The 14,654-nt window shown below is 58.5% G+C and overlaps 3 protein-coding genes across 9 annotated transcripts; 2 read left to right on the top strand and 1 right to left on the bottom strand.

The window, feature by feature from the left end:
* Nucleotides 1-118: 118 nt before the first annotated feature.
* Nucleotides 119-6,182, top strand: dmtn (dematin actin binding protein). Of its 7 annotated transcripts, none has more exons than XM_088392102.1 (17): nt 119-1,192; nt 1,316-1,652; nt 2,186-2,237; nt 2,894-2,922; nt 3,037-3,096; nt 3,203-3,346; nt 3,418-3,462; nt 3,543-3,651; nt 3,754-3,798; nt 3,866-4,003; nt 4,251-4,333; nt 4,399-4,516; nt 4,584-4,639; nt 4,757-4,805; nt 4,914-5,095; nt 5,421-5,501; nt 5,593-6,182. In XM_088392102.1, exons 4-17 carry the CDS (start codon nt 2,914-2,916, stop codon nt 5,704-5,706), a joined length of 1,233 nt encoding a protein of 410 aa, XP_088248228.1. In that variant the 5' UTR covers nt 119-1,192; nt 1,316-1,652; nt 2,186-2,237; nt 2,894-2,913; the 3' UTR covers nt 5,707-6,182. The 7 variants fall into 7 exon arrangements, with proteins under 7 accessions (XP_088248228.1, XP_088248232.1, XP_088248230.1 ...); XM_088392106.1 differs by having other exon boundaries at nt 1,316-2,045; nt 3,869-4,003; nt 4,399-4,504; XM_088392104.1 differs by having other exon boundaries at nt 1,316-2,045; nt 3,869-4,003.
* On the bottom strand, nt 240-1,807 carry pbdc1 (polysaccharide biosynthesis domain containing 1). Its single transcript, XM_088392146.1, has 6 exons — nt 1,571-1,807; nt 1,081-1,146; nt 941-1,000; nt 724-864; nt 490-601; nt 240-391 (listed from the first exon to the last, which is right to left on the bottom strand). Exons 1-6 carry the CDS (start codon nt 1,598-1,600, stop codon nt 300-302), a joined length of 501 nt encoding a protein of 166 aa, XP_088248272.1. The 5' UTR covers nt 1,601-1,807; the 3' UTR covers nt 240-299.
* A 548-nt stretch (nt 6,183-6,730) lies between the features above and the next one.
* Nucleotides 6,731-14,640, top strand: LOC148389179 (uncharacterized). Its single transcript, XM_088392064.1, has 5 exons — nt 6,731-7,022; nt 7,148-7,252; nt 7,347-7,456; nt 8,130-8,396; nt 8,527-14,640. The coding sequence occupies exons 1-5, from the start codon at nt 6,866-6,868 to the stop codon at nt 14,461-14,463; spliced, it is 6,576 nt and encodes a 2,191-aa protein (XP_088248190.1). The 5' UTR covers nt 6,731-6,865; the 3' UTR covers nt 14,464-14,640.
* The last annotated feature ends 14 nt before the right edge of the window (nt 14,641-14,654 follow it).

The raw sequence follows: 14,654 nt of genomic DNA, 5'->3' as shown, positions 1-14,654 counted from the left end.
CCTCGACTTGGGACGTGTTCGCCGCCTGGGATGGACCCGCTCCCTTCTTTGGCCACAAAGGTGATATTCACCCCAAAGCCGCGTTTGGACATAGCTCGTGCAAGCTATTATGAGCTACTCTTTGGACCTAGCTCGCGCAAGCTATGATTCGCTTCGATTTGGACATAGCACGCGCAAGCTATGATTGACTTTTGATGCACCGCACGGTCCTTGTTTTTCCTCAATGACAAAGACGCAAATTCCAGGACACACTTTCATTTCCACTCGCCATCATAACAAAAGTCGTTTTCTTTTGTAAGTTAACTTTTGGAAGACTTGGATGCGAAGACCATGTCATTGAGACCTTCTCGGTTTCGGGCAATCTCCACGGCGAAGAACTGGATCCTGGTGGCTGGAACAACAGCAAGGACAATTGGCGAGTCTTCTCGCAAATCCGTCCAAAGCCATTTCGGAGCGCCGACAAGGGTGCGACTGAAACGGCCAACCCACCGAAGATGGTGTTGTCTTGGGTGTAGTCCCTCTGGCAGTCCAGTCGCAGCAGAGTCCCATAGTTGAAGTCCTCCACCAGGCCTTCAAAGCGGTTACAGAAAGGGCGCCACCTCTGGACACAAACGCCAACGCGCCACTTCACAAGTAAGCCGCCACTTCACGAGTAAGCCAGCGCTTCGGGCTCGGTCAGAGCGGTCCGGCGCAACAGCCACCCCACAGGCGCACGCGGCCCACCTCTTTGGCCTCCGCCGACTTGAGTCCCTCGGGGTCGAGCACTTTGACGTCCAGGTCCTCGAAAGTCTCCCTGAAGGCCGAGTAGATCTCGTCGTCCATCTTGGTCAACTTGAGGAACTTGGGATCCACGGAGGAGATGAGCTGAATGACCACAACACAAACTCTTCAAGGTCTCGAACGTCATGGGCTCGTTCCCGGCGGCGGCGGCGGCGCTCACGTTGTAGTAAACCTCGGCGTGGTTGTAGGCCTTCATGGCCCACATGACCTCCAGCCGCTCCTGAAACACAAAAACAGATGTCAGCTTAACATGCGCGGGGAAAAAAGGAACTGACAAAGCTCCCTCGCCGCCTTACTCACGTCGTTCCCGTAGGCCTCGGCGGGAAGAGACAGGGCGTGCGCGGCAGCCAAAGCTCCCTCCGGACCCTGAAGATGCAAAGTGACTTCAACCTGACATCGCTCAGTCTCAGAGGTAGGAAGGAAACCGCTCACTTCCACAAAGTTAGAAATTAGGCTCACAAAGATGCCCGAAATGAAACAAGTAGTTTTTGCAAATTGCCTGTTTTTTTGTTTTGTTTTGTTTTTTGTGTTTAAGGGAGGTGAGCCAAAAGAGAATCCTTGGGGTTGTCGGGCGATCCGGAGATGCAACATGCTGCACCTCCGGTTTGCCCCTCCGGTTTACACCTCCGGATCGCCCACCCGACTACACGTGCCGACCTCCCGGGCGATGAGCATTGGCCACCTTAACTAACACGACAGCGCCATGACTGACGGACGGGCCGCCAGTCGCGCCTGGATCGTTTTGTGGACACGTTTTGGGCGTTTAGTTGACGTTTTTTCGTTCTCTTACCAAAGACGAGAGACCATCGCTCGACGCCATCTTGCCACAGCAAAGCTCGTCTATTCAGCAAACATTCACCACCCATTTCTGGGTAAGAATGACATCCTCGATCATGTTGTGCTTTACCTTGATCTCTCATTTGTAAACGTTTTCGACTTGCAATTTAGATAGAACAATCTGGTATAATGCCCACATTTATTTGACTGCAGTCTGGTGTGTGTCTGAGCGAACGTCTTTCCTTTCATCCGACTTTGACTTTGCGTGACGTCACAAATTCAACCCGTCCCAAAATGTATAGTTCATCTTGAACCAAGTCAACGACGAATGTTGGGACGAAGGCACTGGTGTTTGTTTGCTTCTCTGTATCTTTGTTTGTTTGTTTGTTTGTTTGTTTGTTTGTTTGTTTGTTTGTTTGTTTGTTTGTTTGTTTGTTTGTTTCCAATCCTTGAACAATTCTGACGGGGTGACGTCATACCACTTAAAGGTATGAAATGAAATCAAGGACAAAATAAGTCCAAATGATGTGGCTGTTGGGACACGCGTAGACGTGACGTCAAACGCCCTCTCCTCTCCTCTCCTCTCCTCTCCTCTCCTCTCCTCCCGCGGTCACGTGATACTTGACAGTCGTTCTGTCCGCATCCCCGACGCTGGTCTCTCTCCGCCCGCATCTGCACAGGTGAGAACACTATAGCGCCGCACGCATACACGAACGGGATGTTTTGAATGTTGTCCTCCTTATTTGCATTTGTGTTGTGGATCACGCGAAGCCTGCGATGCTTTCGATAGCGTTGCGCTTGCTTGCTTGCTTGCTTGCTTGCTTGCTTGCTTGCTTGCTTGCTTGCGCGCCGCACCATTCATCCTTCCTGTCGTGCCTCATGTAGAAATTCGGCCTGTTTGGGTTCACGCAATTCTTGATTACAATGATTGTTTACCGCCCAAGCTCTATTGTGGATGTGTGTGCGCGCGCACGTCTGCAAGGCAAACAAACGGACTGGTCGCCAGCCATTTGGAAAACCACGCCTTCCCACCGATGATCAATTTGTTAGTGTGCAGAGGAGCATGCTAGCATGTTTTGGGAAGGCGGGAGGGCAACATGCTCGCCCCACGCGACATCGTTGTGCGTGCGTGCGTGCGTGCGTGCGTGCGTGCGTGGTGTGAGTTTGTGTGACGTGTGCATTTTCTGTCGTGGGCGACATGTGGAACTTGCGCGTGTCGCTTTTGTCACGTGATCGCTGATTCGGTTTTGTGGATGTGTGACCACGTGACGTCCAAATGTCCCTTCTTCCTACGTGAAGATTTTGTTGTCATGTGCCACGTGTTTTTTTTTTGCAGGCTCACGTTGATCACCGATCATGAACAAGGTGAGAAGCCACGCCCGCATGAGCCAATACCTTTGTGAGTTGCATTGTCTGTCTGTGTGTGTGTGTGTGTGTGTGTGTGTATGTATGTTGGGGGTTGATGCGACTTGCCGTCAGGTGGAGGCCCACGTCGTCGCTCCCGATGTCCCGTCGTCTCCCGCCACCGTTGCCATCATGGTAAACGGCTACATGCTAGGCTAAATGACGCGAAATGCTAAGCTAAACCTTACCATTGTTAAGCTAAGGCTGTGGTGGCTGGCATGTGGGTGCATTTGTGGCGCAGGCACGCGTGGATGAGCTGGCGGTAGCGTACCGCGACCTGGCGGCTCTTCCCCGCGACAAAGCCATCTTGCAGGTAGAGCGACCTGACCTCATGACCTACCAGCCTCACCTCAGCTTCTCGCCGCTGGACCCGCCACGCAGACAGGTGAGACATCGCCAGCTAGCTCATCGCGCTCACTCGCTTGCGCGCGCATGACGCAGCTTTGTGTCTCTTAGCGCTCTCTGTCTCCGCCCGCCACCTCGCCGGCCATGTCTCCGGAGGTAAGAGCCAGGCTCTCGCGCGATGTCGGCGCCACCCCCCCCGCCCAAACGCTCTCAAGAGGCGCGACGTTCCGTTTCAGGCCAAAGGGCGGCGAGCGGAAAGTGACGGCGGTTCCCCCGGAGGCTCCACGCTGCAACTGCACGCCGGGCGCAAAGTCGGCGCCGGCCTGCAGCACTTCCACCGGCCAGGTACGCACGCACGCACGCACACACACTCGCGGGCACAGAGGCGACGACAAACGTGCGGACATGCACACGCAAAGACATACTCGCTGAAATGTTGCTTTGCAGACAACGGGAGCAACATCTACACAAAGCCTCCCATCTATAAACAAGGTGAGTTTTTCTTCTTCTTCCTCTTGCCGTCTCCCACACTGTGGGTTCGCCTCGCAACGTTGTCCAGCAGAAGGTTCCAAACTCGGTGGCGGCGGTGGCGTCATCCAAGCGGCCAAGTTCCCCGCCGCTCAGCCCCCCGACCCCACGCAGCCGTCCAAGATAGAGACTGACTTCTGGCCCTGCCCCCCGTCGCTGGCCGCCATGGGTGAGCGCCGCCTCGTCCGAGCTCGCGCCGCCTCGTCCGAGCTCGCGCCGCCTCGTCCGGGCTCGCGCCGCCTCGTCCGGGCTCGCGCCGCCTCGTCCGGGCTCGCGCCGCCTCGTCCGGGCTCGCTCGGGCTCGCACCGCCTCGTCCGGGCTCGCGCCGCCTCGTCTGAGCCTACGCGGCCAGGACGGAGGAAGAGCCCAACGGCGAGTCGCCCGCACCGACTCCCGTCCTGTTGCCTCGCGGCAGAAATCGAGTGGCGCAAGAAGAAAATGAAGGAAGCGGAGGACAATGTCGAGGAGCTGAGCGACGAAGCCCAGGAGCTGGAAAAGGTTGGAGCGAGACGACGTCGCGGATGGCGACGTGGCCGAGCGCGCCTGACCGACGCTGTGTCCAGATCAAGTCCAACTTGGGTCGCCTGATCCTGCGCCAAGAAAAGGAGACAGGCATCAACCCGGGCTTGGTGCGGAAGAAGCCCGAGCCGGCGCACCCGCCGCACGCCAGTAAGAGCGCAGGTGCGCGCTCTGCGCCCGCCCCGCCTACGCTCTCGGCCCACTTTTCCCGTGCGCTCTCTCTCCGCAGGCCTGTCGGCCGGCGCGTCCCGATCGCCGTCGCGTTCCGCCTCCGGGCTGAGCAGAGTGAGTGCTTGGCGGTTCTCGTGGCTGCGTCTTGTTTGGACGCTCCTCCATGCGCCTTGGTGAGAATTGGATGATCGACCAGCGTATGATGACATGACGCTCCGTTTGCGTTCACAGAGGCAGTCGGCCGAATTTTCCGCCACCGCCGCCGCCACCGACGAGGCAGGTGAGCGGGCCAAGCGGAACTTCCTGTCTCGTGCTGTCAATCGCAAGTTCTCCGGAGCGATTGATTGATGACTGTGCCGTGTGTGGGTGCATGCGTGTGTGTCCGCAGTGGCACAGGTGAGCGTGCGTGCGTGCGTGCGTGATGCCAAGGTTGGGCCGTCTGTGTGCGTGTGTGTTTGGTTATGGTGTGTGCGTCTGCATTGTGTGTGTGTGTGTGGGCAGAACGGCGAGCCGCAGCGCCATCTTCGTCTGGACCGCGGCACATCGCTGCCCAGCATCTTGGAGCGCAAGGTGAGAACGAGGCAAAAGGGCCGTCCGTCTCGGCGGAGCACTTGAAAGGAGGCCTGGCCCCCCCCAAACAAATCCAAGATAAACCCTAACCCGTACACAGGTCACGCGCAAGGTTGTGCAATTTGCGCCGGCCCGACTTGAAGTACCAAGCTGGCGCTGAATGCAAAGACAAATTCACAGCAGAGACGCACGCACGCACGCACGCACGCGCACACCCCCACAAAAAGCACACGCTGCTCACACTCCAGAAGGCAAAGGACCAAAATGTGCGTGTGCTCTGGGACCTGACCCTGACCCTGACCTTAACCGTCGTTCCTGCCGGCAGGTGTATCCCTACGAAACGCTGGTGGTGACCCACAGGGGGCGCTGCAAGCTCCCTCCCGGAGTGGACCGAACCCGACTGGAGGTGAGGGGCGCGCCGTCCGCGGCCGCCAGCCAGAAGCCGGCAAGGGGCGCGGCAGCCGCTAACGGTGCATGTGTGCGTTCACACGTCACAGAGACATCTGGACCCTCAGCAGTTCCCCCAAGTTTTCGGAATGAGCGCCTCGGAATTTGAGCGCCTGTCGCTATGGAAACGGAACGAACTCAAGAAGAAGGCCTCGCTCTTCTGAGAGGAAGTGACGTCACGGTCACGCCGGAAAAATGACGCTCACATACACGCATAGGCAAAGCTTGCTATGCGCACGCACGCACGCACGCCGGCATTGCAGGCAGGCAGAAAAGCTCCCCAAACACAGAGCGCCGACGTACGCAAGCAAACATGCCCTCAATGCCGATGCTTACAGCTGTCATGTGAACGCACCTTGACATATACGGTACAGAATGCACGCGAGGTGATGGGTTGCCATGGCGCGTGTGACATCATCACTCCCGCAAAGGAGCAAGAGGAAGTGGCGGCGGCGGCGGCAGCAGCAGCAGCAGCAGCCCAAAGCGCCCGACGTCTCGCCGCCACCACCACCACCACTACCTTTTGAGATTTTTTTCTGCTCGTGGACTCTCCCGATATGCGTCTGTTTGCTCATTGATGTCAACGTGTGCGCGCGCGCGCTCTGTAATAAAGGCAAGAAATCACAACGAAGACACAAAACGCCCTTGCAGCTCATTTCAATCCCAGGGACGAAACTTTTCGTTCGGGGGCCCAAAAAAGAGTTGTTTTTTTCTCCCCCCAAGTACTGGACGCGACCTAAGTATACTTATCGCTTCGCCTCGCCGGCCAACATTCTTCAACCGTCAATTGCTCCTTTTCTTTTTCTTTTTTTGCAAGCCAAAACCAGAGAAGGAATGGCCAACTATAAGCCTTGGCAATCGATCAACTGTCTGCGTGCAGTGCAGCGAGCGCAACACGAGTGGCGCAGCAAGTTTTCAAGCCGGCCACTAGGCGTCGCTACGCTGACACCGGCCGCTTCGGATTTTGCCTCAAGTCTAGACTTTTCATGTTCTTGTCCATGTAAAAAAAGATGAAGAAAAAACACAAACGAGTTCTCGTCTATGAGACAAAGCGGGAGGGCTCTGCGTGGCACGATGACCTGTACCCTATGAAGTGGCCACTGAGGATATTGGAACGTACGTGGGAGGACCGGGGCCTAATTGGTCCCCACCCACTTCTGCTTCCAATTATCCAATCAGCACCAACGTGCTCTGTTTCAAACGGGCCGAGTGCGGCTAGCCTAGTCTTCTTTGCAGAGCCCAGCAGCAACCCTCAAGCCGAACCACCGAATCGAACTAAACAGACCGGATTCCACCCGACCGGACGGACGGACGGACCGGACCATGTCGGGACCTTCTGGGTGGCTTGAGGCCTGGCTTTGCGTCACCGCGGTGACTCTAGTCCGCCTCGGCACAGCGGACGGGACCGGCGGGTACGCGCGTCGGAGGCCACGCGATCCTGCCGTGTTCTTCCCGGTCCCCGTGTGGAAATTCATGGCAGGTAAGAACCGCCCCCGCTCCCACCCACACCAACGAACGCAGCCAAAGCGCAAAAGGTCCGATGCGAGTGTTGTTGTGGCGGTGGTGGTGGTGGTGGTGATGGTGTGCGCTCTCGCGCGGCTTCAGGACGTGACGACTCTTTGGACCTTGCCCGGCCGCAGTTGTGCTGCAGCGACGACAGGCTTTGGGTCCGTTTGTCTCTCGCCAGACACTCCGAAGCACGATTGGCAGGTGAGCGGCTTCCGGTTTGCCTTTTTCTTTTCTTTTTCTTTTCTGTCTGCTCTGCGTGTCAGGCAGCTTGTGGCGCTTGCGTGCATGTGTGCAGGCGGGATTCGGCTGCTGGGGCTGCCCGACGACTCTGCTGCTTCGGTTCGGAGGTTCGGTTCGGTGCTGCTGCTCACGCTGCCCTACGGTAGCGCGCACCTGCAGCTGGCGGTAGGCGCGCGCACCCGCGCATCACGCTCACTAACTCCCTCCCTCCCTCACAAACTCCCTCCCTCCCGTCGGTCGCTCCAATGTTGTCAGCTTATTTTGTTTACTTTGTTTATTTTGTTACATGAGCGTTTTCGAGCAAAGGCCCCCGCCCACTCTTGTAGCCAAAGCACTTGCTGCGTCCTTTTCAAAGCACGTTGCTTGGAGCCCGAGCATCCCCCAGTGCCCCCCTCCCCTTCTTCATCCAAAGAAGCAGCCTGTCACTCACTTCCAAGTGTTTTACATTTCTGTGGCAGCCCTCTTTTCTTGATCGCTTTGGTTAACACCAGCGTCATTTTGCACAGCTGATTAAGAAAACATTCCGAGCAAAGAAGGACATTTCCGGTAAACGTGACACCGGGCCGCCGCTCGGGCCGCCGCTCGGGCCGCCGCTCGGGCCGCCGCTCGGGCCGCCGCTCGGGCCGCCGCTCGGGCCGCCGCTCGGGCCGCCGCTCGGGCCGCCGCTCGGGCCGCCGCTCGGGCCGCCGCTCGGGCCGCCGCTCGGGCCGCCGCTCCCGCCTCATCGGCTTCCCGCTGCCAATATATTGGCTCGCTTGCCACGTGTTAGCGACTGTTTGGTTGACTGCGAGCGGTGGCAAAGCGCAGCCCTTGTGACCAGACGTCTTTCCTGGCGCAGGTGTCCAACGGAAGACGCTTCCACCAGCTGGAGGTGTTTTATTTTGATGCTCTGCTGCAGGCCAACGTGGTGGCACTGGCTTCCTGCGAAGATCCGTCCACTGCCCCTCGTCCGCCGCCCCCTTTGATCCTCTGCGAAGCCACGCGAATCCTGGTCCGGCCGCCTCTGGGCTCCAAAGTGCTCAGGGTCCAAGGTGTGGATGACGGAGCTGGAATCCGTCCTTCTGCGGGTTCCGCGTCTGTGCTCATCTCCGCTACAGCCAAGATGGTAAAGGAAGCCTCCGACAAGGCAGGCGCAGCCACGGACGCCGTGCCGTCGTCACCTTGATTGGCTTTTGTCTCTCTCTCTCTCTCTCTCTGTCTCTCTCTCTCTCTCCCCCCCCCCCCCCCCCCGACAGAATTTGACGGCAGAAATGTCTTTTGCCTCTCTGGGGGAAACGTCCGGCGCCGGGCTGGCAGACGCTCAAAGAGCGCACGAGGCTCGGGCGAGACCCGCGCAGGATGACGTGGACTCCGACTATCGACGGCAGCGCAAGGCCAGCGCTCCACCGCCGGCGTCTTACGAGGAGGGCTCCCCCATCTTTGAATTGTGGGGTTATGATGAAATTCCCCGGGGTCCCTTTAATGAGGACACGAATGGCGGTCTCGCGCCACCGCCTTCAGTTGGCGCCACAACTTCAGGAGCCTGCGGCGCAACCGCTTCACCGCCTTCTCCATCTCCCGCCTGTGCAAGTTTCACGGACACTCTTGCGTCGTCGTCGCTGCCGGCGCCGCCGCGTGAAGCCACCACCGAACCATGTTGGGACCCGACGGCTCCGCAAACTGGTCCTGGAGCTACGCCAGCGCAGCGCGCTGCTCCTACCGCAAAGAGCACGTCTCCGCTAATCAGAAGTGGCTGGACTACTACATCTCCTGTTGGCATTTCAAAATCTCCTGCTGCATTCAGAGCTCCACCTGCCTCGCTGCCAATCCCTCCGACCGCACACGGTCGTCCCGTAGCCGTGACCAGCTCGGCCTCTTTGATAGCGACATCCTCCTGGTCTGGAGCCGCAGCATTGGTCAAAGCCATCTCCGCTGCACGAGCCACAAATCCTCCCGCTCTCTCGTATCTCTCTCTCGTGTCTTCGACGACCACCATGACTGCGGTGTCGCCAGCCGCAGCCGCCCGGATGAGCACTCCTGGCGACAGCATGAGCGCGTTAGCCACCGGCGCCGGGTCTCCGAGCGAAAAGGCGAGTGCCGCAGCCTCTGCGACAAGCGCTGTGGCAACTCTGGCTTTAGCGGGACGACACTTCCCCGCAACAACCTCGGCTATTGGAGCAGCGACTGCTGAAGCCACCACGATGGTGCGTTCTGGCCAAATGGCAACGTCCTCATCTACCGCCACAGCCGCTTCTCCACGGCCCGCAACTAGGCTCTCTCCGAGCGTAATTGCCGTACCCGCAACCACCTTGGCCCCGTGGCAGTCTCCGTCAAGTTCCTCCGCAAGCAGAAGTCCTCCCACCCCGGCCACACCGATGTCCACTGCGGTACCGCCGACGTCTACAACAGGCGTGTCTCCTATTGCGATGAACAGTTGTGCTCATTTGCCCGCAAGCACGTCCATTTTGGGAGCCTCAAATGTTGCCTTCGCCACGAGGCCTTCTAAAAGCACATGGGGAATTCCAGTACCTCCGACGGGATGGGGGGCTCCACCGACGAGCAGCCCTCCTCTTCCACTCGCGTCATCTCCTACCAAAAGGACAAGTCCGAGTAGCTCTAATTTGACGTGGCCCCTCGTTAAAAGCACAACTGCTGCTGCTGCCTCAACTACAAGTACAATGCCTGCAAGCACTCGATCTCCTGCCGCCACTGGAGCGAAAAGCAGCCCAACTCCTTTAAGATCCAGATGGAGCTTTCCTGAATTGGTCATGCCTTCAACAAGCGATCCTCCTCTTCCTCTTAGTGGACCCCAAAGCACACCGAGCTGCACAATAGTCCCTTCTTCTCTCGCGATCCCTGCCGCCGCCGCCGCCGCCGCCATCAGCACTCCACGCACCACGTTATCTGCTGGAACGCCGCCTGCTTTTTTCACGGCTACACCTTTGAAAAGAAATAGCGTGCGGACAACAAAGTCACCTTCCGTCACGGCCGCTCCTCCTCGTCTTCCTACCGCGCCGACAATGCCTCCGAGCCCGGGCTCTTCCGTTACCGCGACGACAGCTTCCGCTCCCGAAACGAGTCCCGTAGCCGCAAGCGCCTGGGCGCCTTGGCAAAGCACATGGCGCGCGACCGCGGTTCTTCCTCCCACGATTACGAGGACCTCTAAGGCAACGTCCACCGCTGTACCACCGGCAGCTGCTATCTCTCCGTCCATACCCGCCTCTATTCTCTCGATGACCTCTCCTGAGCGGGTGGCGACCTTTGCATCGCCCGCCGCTTCCGCAGTAGCGAGCACGATAAGCGGCACGGCCGCTCTGAGCACGAGTCGGCGACCCACGAGCACCTCGGGCCCATCACGGAGCGCCTGGGCCTCGACAGCGGATTCCAGCACGATCACAAGTCCTCGAATGGACACGGCTACCTCGGGTGCAAAGGCAAATGGTCTATCTATGACTCAAAGCCCGAGTCCCGTGGTTGAAACGCCGGCTCCAAGCACAGTGCCGATTCTTCCTCCGACCACATCGACCATGTACAAAAGCACCTATGCTATGGCCACGACCTCAGCTATAGCCACGGGGATGCCCGCTACTGTGAGAAGGACGTCACTGGCCGTGACTGCTGAGGTGCCGGCCGCATCTACCGTCGCCGCTGTTGCTCCAACCTTGGCTCCTTTGATCGCAACTTCTGCTGGAAGCCCAACTTCAAGTGGACCTTCTCTGCTCACCATTCCTGCTCCAAGCGCAACTGCAATAGCCCCAAGCACCTCTTCTATGATCTCACCTGCTGTTGTACCCGCAAGTGTACGAGCCACGACTTCGGTGTTTCCAAGCGCAGGTGGCGGAGCCTCAAGCAGCAGCGCCCTCCCACAAAGCCTATCCTTTTCTCCTCCGAGCGCCGTTGCACCCGCAAGTGTACGAGCCACGACTTCGGTGTTTCCAAGCGCAGGTGGCGGAGCCTCAAGCAGCAGCGCCCTCCCACAAAGCCTATCCTTTTCTGCTCCGAGCGCCGTTGCACCCGCAAGTGTACGAGCCACGACTTCGGTGTTTCCAAGCGCAGGTGGCGGAGCCTCAAGCAGCAGCACCCTCCCACAAAGCCTATCCTTTTCTGCTCCGAGCGCAGCTCCTCCCACACTGCTCAGCAAAACCTCAGTTCCTACCACATCCACTGTAACGGTGGCTTCTCCGTGGACCGCTGCCATTTCTCCAAGCAAAAGTCTTCCACCTACTTCCACCTGCACAGCGGCGGCGGCAGCGGCGGCCACGAGGACACTCCCAAGCACAATGACGGCGGGTATTGCTCCAAGCACCACAAGCTCATCTCTTGTAGCCGCAATTCCAAGTGCCTCTACGACCGCCACAACCGCCTCTGTTATGACAACTGCAGTGGCTTCAAGTTCACTTCCGACAAGGACGATGAGAATTTTGGATTCCGCCGCCAGCGCCATGGCCGCTTCACAAGCCACACCGAGCTCCTCTGTTAGTGTGCCGACAACCGCCTCGGCCGGGACCTCGACTTCTATTGTCTCGACGCCTGCCTCTTTGACCACTGCGGCGTCTCTGGCCACGGTGACAACTTGTGCTCCACCCCCAGCCCTCTCAAGGCCTTCACCAACTCCGAGCTCTGCTGAAACGTCCACGCGCCTGTCTTGTAGCGCAAGTTCGAGCCCCACTGCTGGATCCGCAGCTCCACCAGACACTTTTACTATCTGTCCAAGCACAAGCCCCGGAACCACCGTTGCTGCAGCCGTTTCCCACGACGCCATGCGAACTCTTGCTGCAACCGCAACAACTTCTACAGCAACATCTACTGATGCGCCCGCAACTCCACCAACGCCCATCGCTCAAACTACAAATCCTTCGCTCGGACGGATGTCTACTGCTGGAAGCACAACTGAAGGTGCTTCAAGTAGACTTCCTACAGCTCCGGCGGTCGTTCCTACTCCGAGCGCAACGACCATGCCCGCGAGCGCCTCTTTCCCGATGCTGTGGACTGTTGTACCCTCAATGGCATTTGTTTCTCTAGGCGCACCTCTTCACCCTGCAACCATTGCTGGCCTCACACAAAGCGCATCAGCCACAAGTTCTCCCGTATGGGTCCAAAGAACCTCTGCTTTGGCCACAACAAGCCCCTGTGTGCCTCCCACGAAGGCTGCTCTTGCTCCAAATACAATGCTAACAAGTAGCTCTGCTACCTCATCACGTCCTGTACCCACAACTCCAGTGGCCTCTGTGCCGCTTCCGACCGCAGCGGCCGCCGTCACAACGACCTCGGCAGCCGTTACTCTAATGTCTCCGGCCACAAGCCCCATGGTCGCAAGTGCATTTACTCCTGGGACCGCTGCTGCACTGCCCATGAAATCGCCAACCACAATCACCCGGGCCACCACTTCAGGCTCTCCAACAAGTCCTGGTCTTACAAGAGACACAGCCACCTCACAGAGCGCAAAGTCTCGGCCGAGCACAAATTCAAGCGATAGTCCGACCACCGCCATATTGTCGAAACGCGCCACTTTGGCAACGACGACCGCAACCTCACAGAGCGCAATGTCTCGGCCCGGCACAAATTCAAGCAACGGTCCGGCGCCGACCGCCGCCGTATTGTCGAAAAGCGCCGCTTTGGCAGCAGCGACGACGACGACGACAACTGCGACCTCCCGGCTTCTCACAGCGACTTCTCCGGGGACTGCAAGCGTGACACCTGGGCCGAGCATAGGTATACAAAGCACTGCAGTCCTCTCTCCAACCTCCGCTTCAGCAAGAAGAATTGCCGAGCAAACAGCAGAGACAACCTCTCACGTGACTGCAACATCTGGGTCAACGTCTCCAGAGACTGCGGCGGCACACGGAGCGACGGTCGCTCCGACTCCGACCGTAATCCTGTCGCGTCCGAGAAAGACGTTTCCCTCTCCAGCGGCGCCAATGTCTACTTCCGCAGTGACGGAAACATCCGAAAGGACCGCTCCTTCTGCTTCAGTCGTTGCCATTTCGGCCGTGCCAACCTCAGTACCGAGAACTCTGTTCCGAACCCCAATGACCGCTTCTCCAGTAACCGTCGGAAGTTCTCAAGTGACTGCAAGAGCTGGGACCACGTGGACAGTGACTGCATCAAGTGTCACAGCAACAAGTCTGGATTCATCCCGAACAAGCAAGTCGACATGGTCTTCTTCAGGAACCACCTTTTCCTCTCAAACTCTGTCAAGTGCCTTTCCAGTGATGGCGGTACCTGGGACAGCTTCACCAATCACGGCAACAATTAGAAGAATCAAGGGCTACGCCCCTCCCTCTCCATTGCTGACAACTTCTCCAGGCTCAATTCATGGAACCGCCAGCAATTTGACTCCGACACTGGGTCCCTGGTCCACAAAAGCCCCGCCTGAAAGAGCAGGTGCTCTGTCACCATATCGGACCACTACTTATCCAAAGCTAGTATATGAGGGTCACAAGGGCCAGAGCCGCCACCACTACGGCCACAAGGGCCTCCATCGCATTCACAAGGGCCTCCATCGCATTCACAAGGGCCACCGCACAGGAGGGGCTCCCTTTCCGTTTCTGCCCACTTCTCCGGTCTCGAGTCGTGCAACAATCGGCAGTTGGACGCCAACCCTTGCTCCCTGGTCCTCAAAATCCCCTCTGGAGAGAGTAGCTCCTGCGCCCCCATCTCCGATCGCTTCCTATCTGAAGAAAATGTACGGCGGCTACAACCACCAGCGCAAAGGCCACCGCAGGGGTCACAAGGGCCACCGCTGGGGTCGCAAGGGCCACCGCTGGGGTCGCAAGGGCCACCGCAGGGCTCACAAGGGCCACCGCAGGGCTCACAAGGGCCAGGGCCACCGCTGGGGTCATAAGCGCGCTGGCCGCCTCAGAGGTCAACACAGAGGTCTCAAGGGCTCTGCCCACCGCAGAAGCGTTAGGGCTTACGGTCATGGCGGAGGTCCCAAGAAGCACAGCCACCGCAGCTCCGACAAGGTCCATCCTACGAGAGTCTCCTTCCAATCGCCGACTCCAGTAGCGACACCTGGAACAACCGGGAGTCCGGCTTCAGCGCCTGCTCCCCGGTCGTATGAGGGCGGCGGATGCGGCGGAGGAGACCATCACGGCCGCGAGGAAATGAGCAGGATGGCAAAGATGAGGCTGGCCAGGCAAAGCGACCATGTCATAGGCGAGGAGCCCCGCCAAGTCACATGTTCAAGATGAGGGCGAGGGAGGGAGGGAGGGAGGGAGGCCGCCGCAACAAGGACGGTGACCAAGGCTGCCAGAAAATGACGGGGACGGCGGCGGCGGCCTTAATTGGAGTCAGTCTGGGTGGGCTCAAACGGTTCCTTTTGTAATGATTTTGCCTCGGCTTCCGTCAAATAAACTCAGCCCAAATCATTTCAGGTCTATTG

Source organism: Syngnathus floridae, chromosome 12 (genome assembly GCF_059516105.1).
Source record: "Syngnathus floridae isolate MCC-2025c chromosome 12, RoL_Sflo_1.0, whole genome shotgun sequence".
Taxonomy (NCBI): Eukaryota; Metazoa; Chordata; class Actinopteri; order Syngnathiformes; family Syngnathidae; genus Syngnathus; species Syngnathus floridae.
Note: the sequence above shows the minus strand (reverse complement) of the source record. Positions and strands in the feature narration are given on the sequence as shown.

Excerpts from the sequence above, each read along its gene's own strand:
- pbdc1 (XM_088392146.1), bottom strand. The coding sequence starts at position 1,600 with ATGGCGTCGAGCGATGGTCTCTCGTCTTTG. Across the intron at positions 1,001-1,080 it reads CCGAGGCCTACGGGAACGAC|GAGCGGCTGGAGGTCATGTG; the intron begins GTGAGTAAGGCG and ends TTTGTGTTTCAG. Across the intron at positions 392-489 it reads CCAAGACAACACCATCTTCG|CCACCAGGATCCAGTTCTTC; the intron begins GTGGGTTGGCCG and ends CTGTTGTTCCAG.
- dmtn (XM_088392103.1), top strand. Across the intron at positions 3,097-3,202 it reads CCGCCACCGTTGCCATCATG|GCACGCGTGGATGAGCTGGC; the intron begins GTAAACGGCTAC and ends TTTGTGGCGCAG. Across the intron at positions 4,806-4,913 it reads CGCCGCCACCGACGAGGCAG|TGGCACAGGTGAGCGTGCGT; the intron begins GTGAGCGGGCCA and ends GTGTGTCCGCAG.
- LOC148389179 (XM_088392064.1), top strand. The coding sequence starts at position 6,866 with ATGTCGGGACCTTCTGGGTGGCTTGAGGCCTGGCTTTGCGTCACCGCG. Across the intron at positions 7,253-7,346 it reads CTCCGAAGCACGATTGGCAG|GCGGGATTCGGCTGCTGGGG; the intron begins GTGAGCGGCTTC and ends GCATGTGTGCAG. Across the intron at positions 7,457-8,129 it reads GCGCGCACCTGCAGCTGGCG|GTGTCCAACGGAAGACGCTT; the intron begins GTAGGCGCGCGC and ends TTCCTGGCGCAG.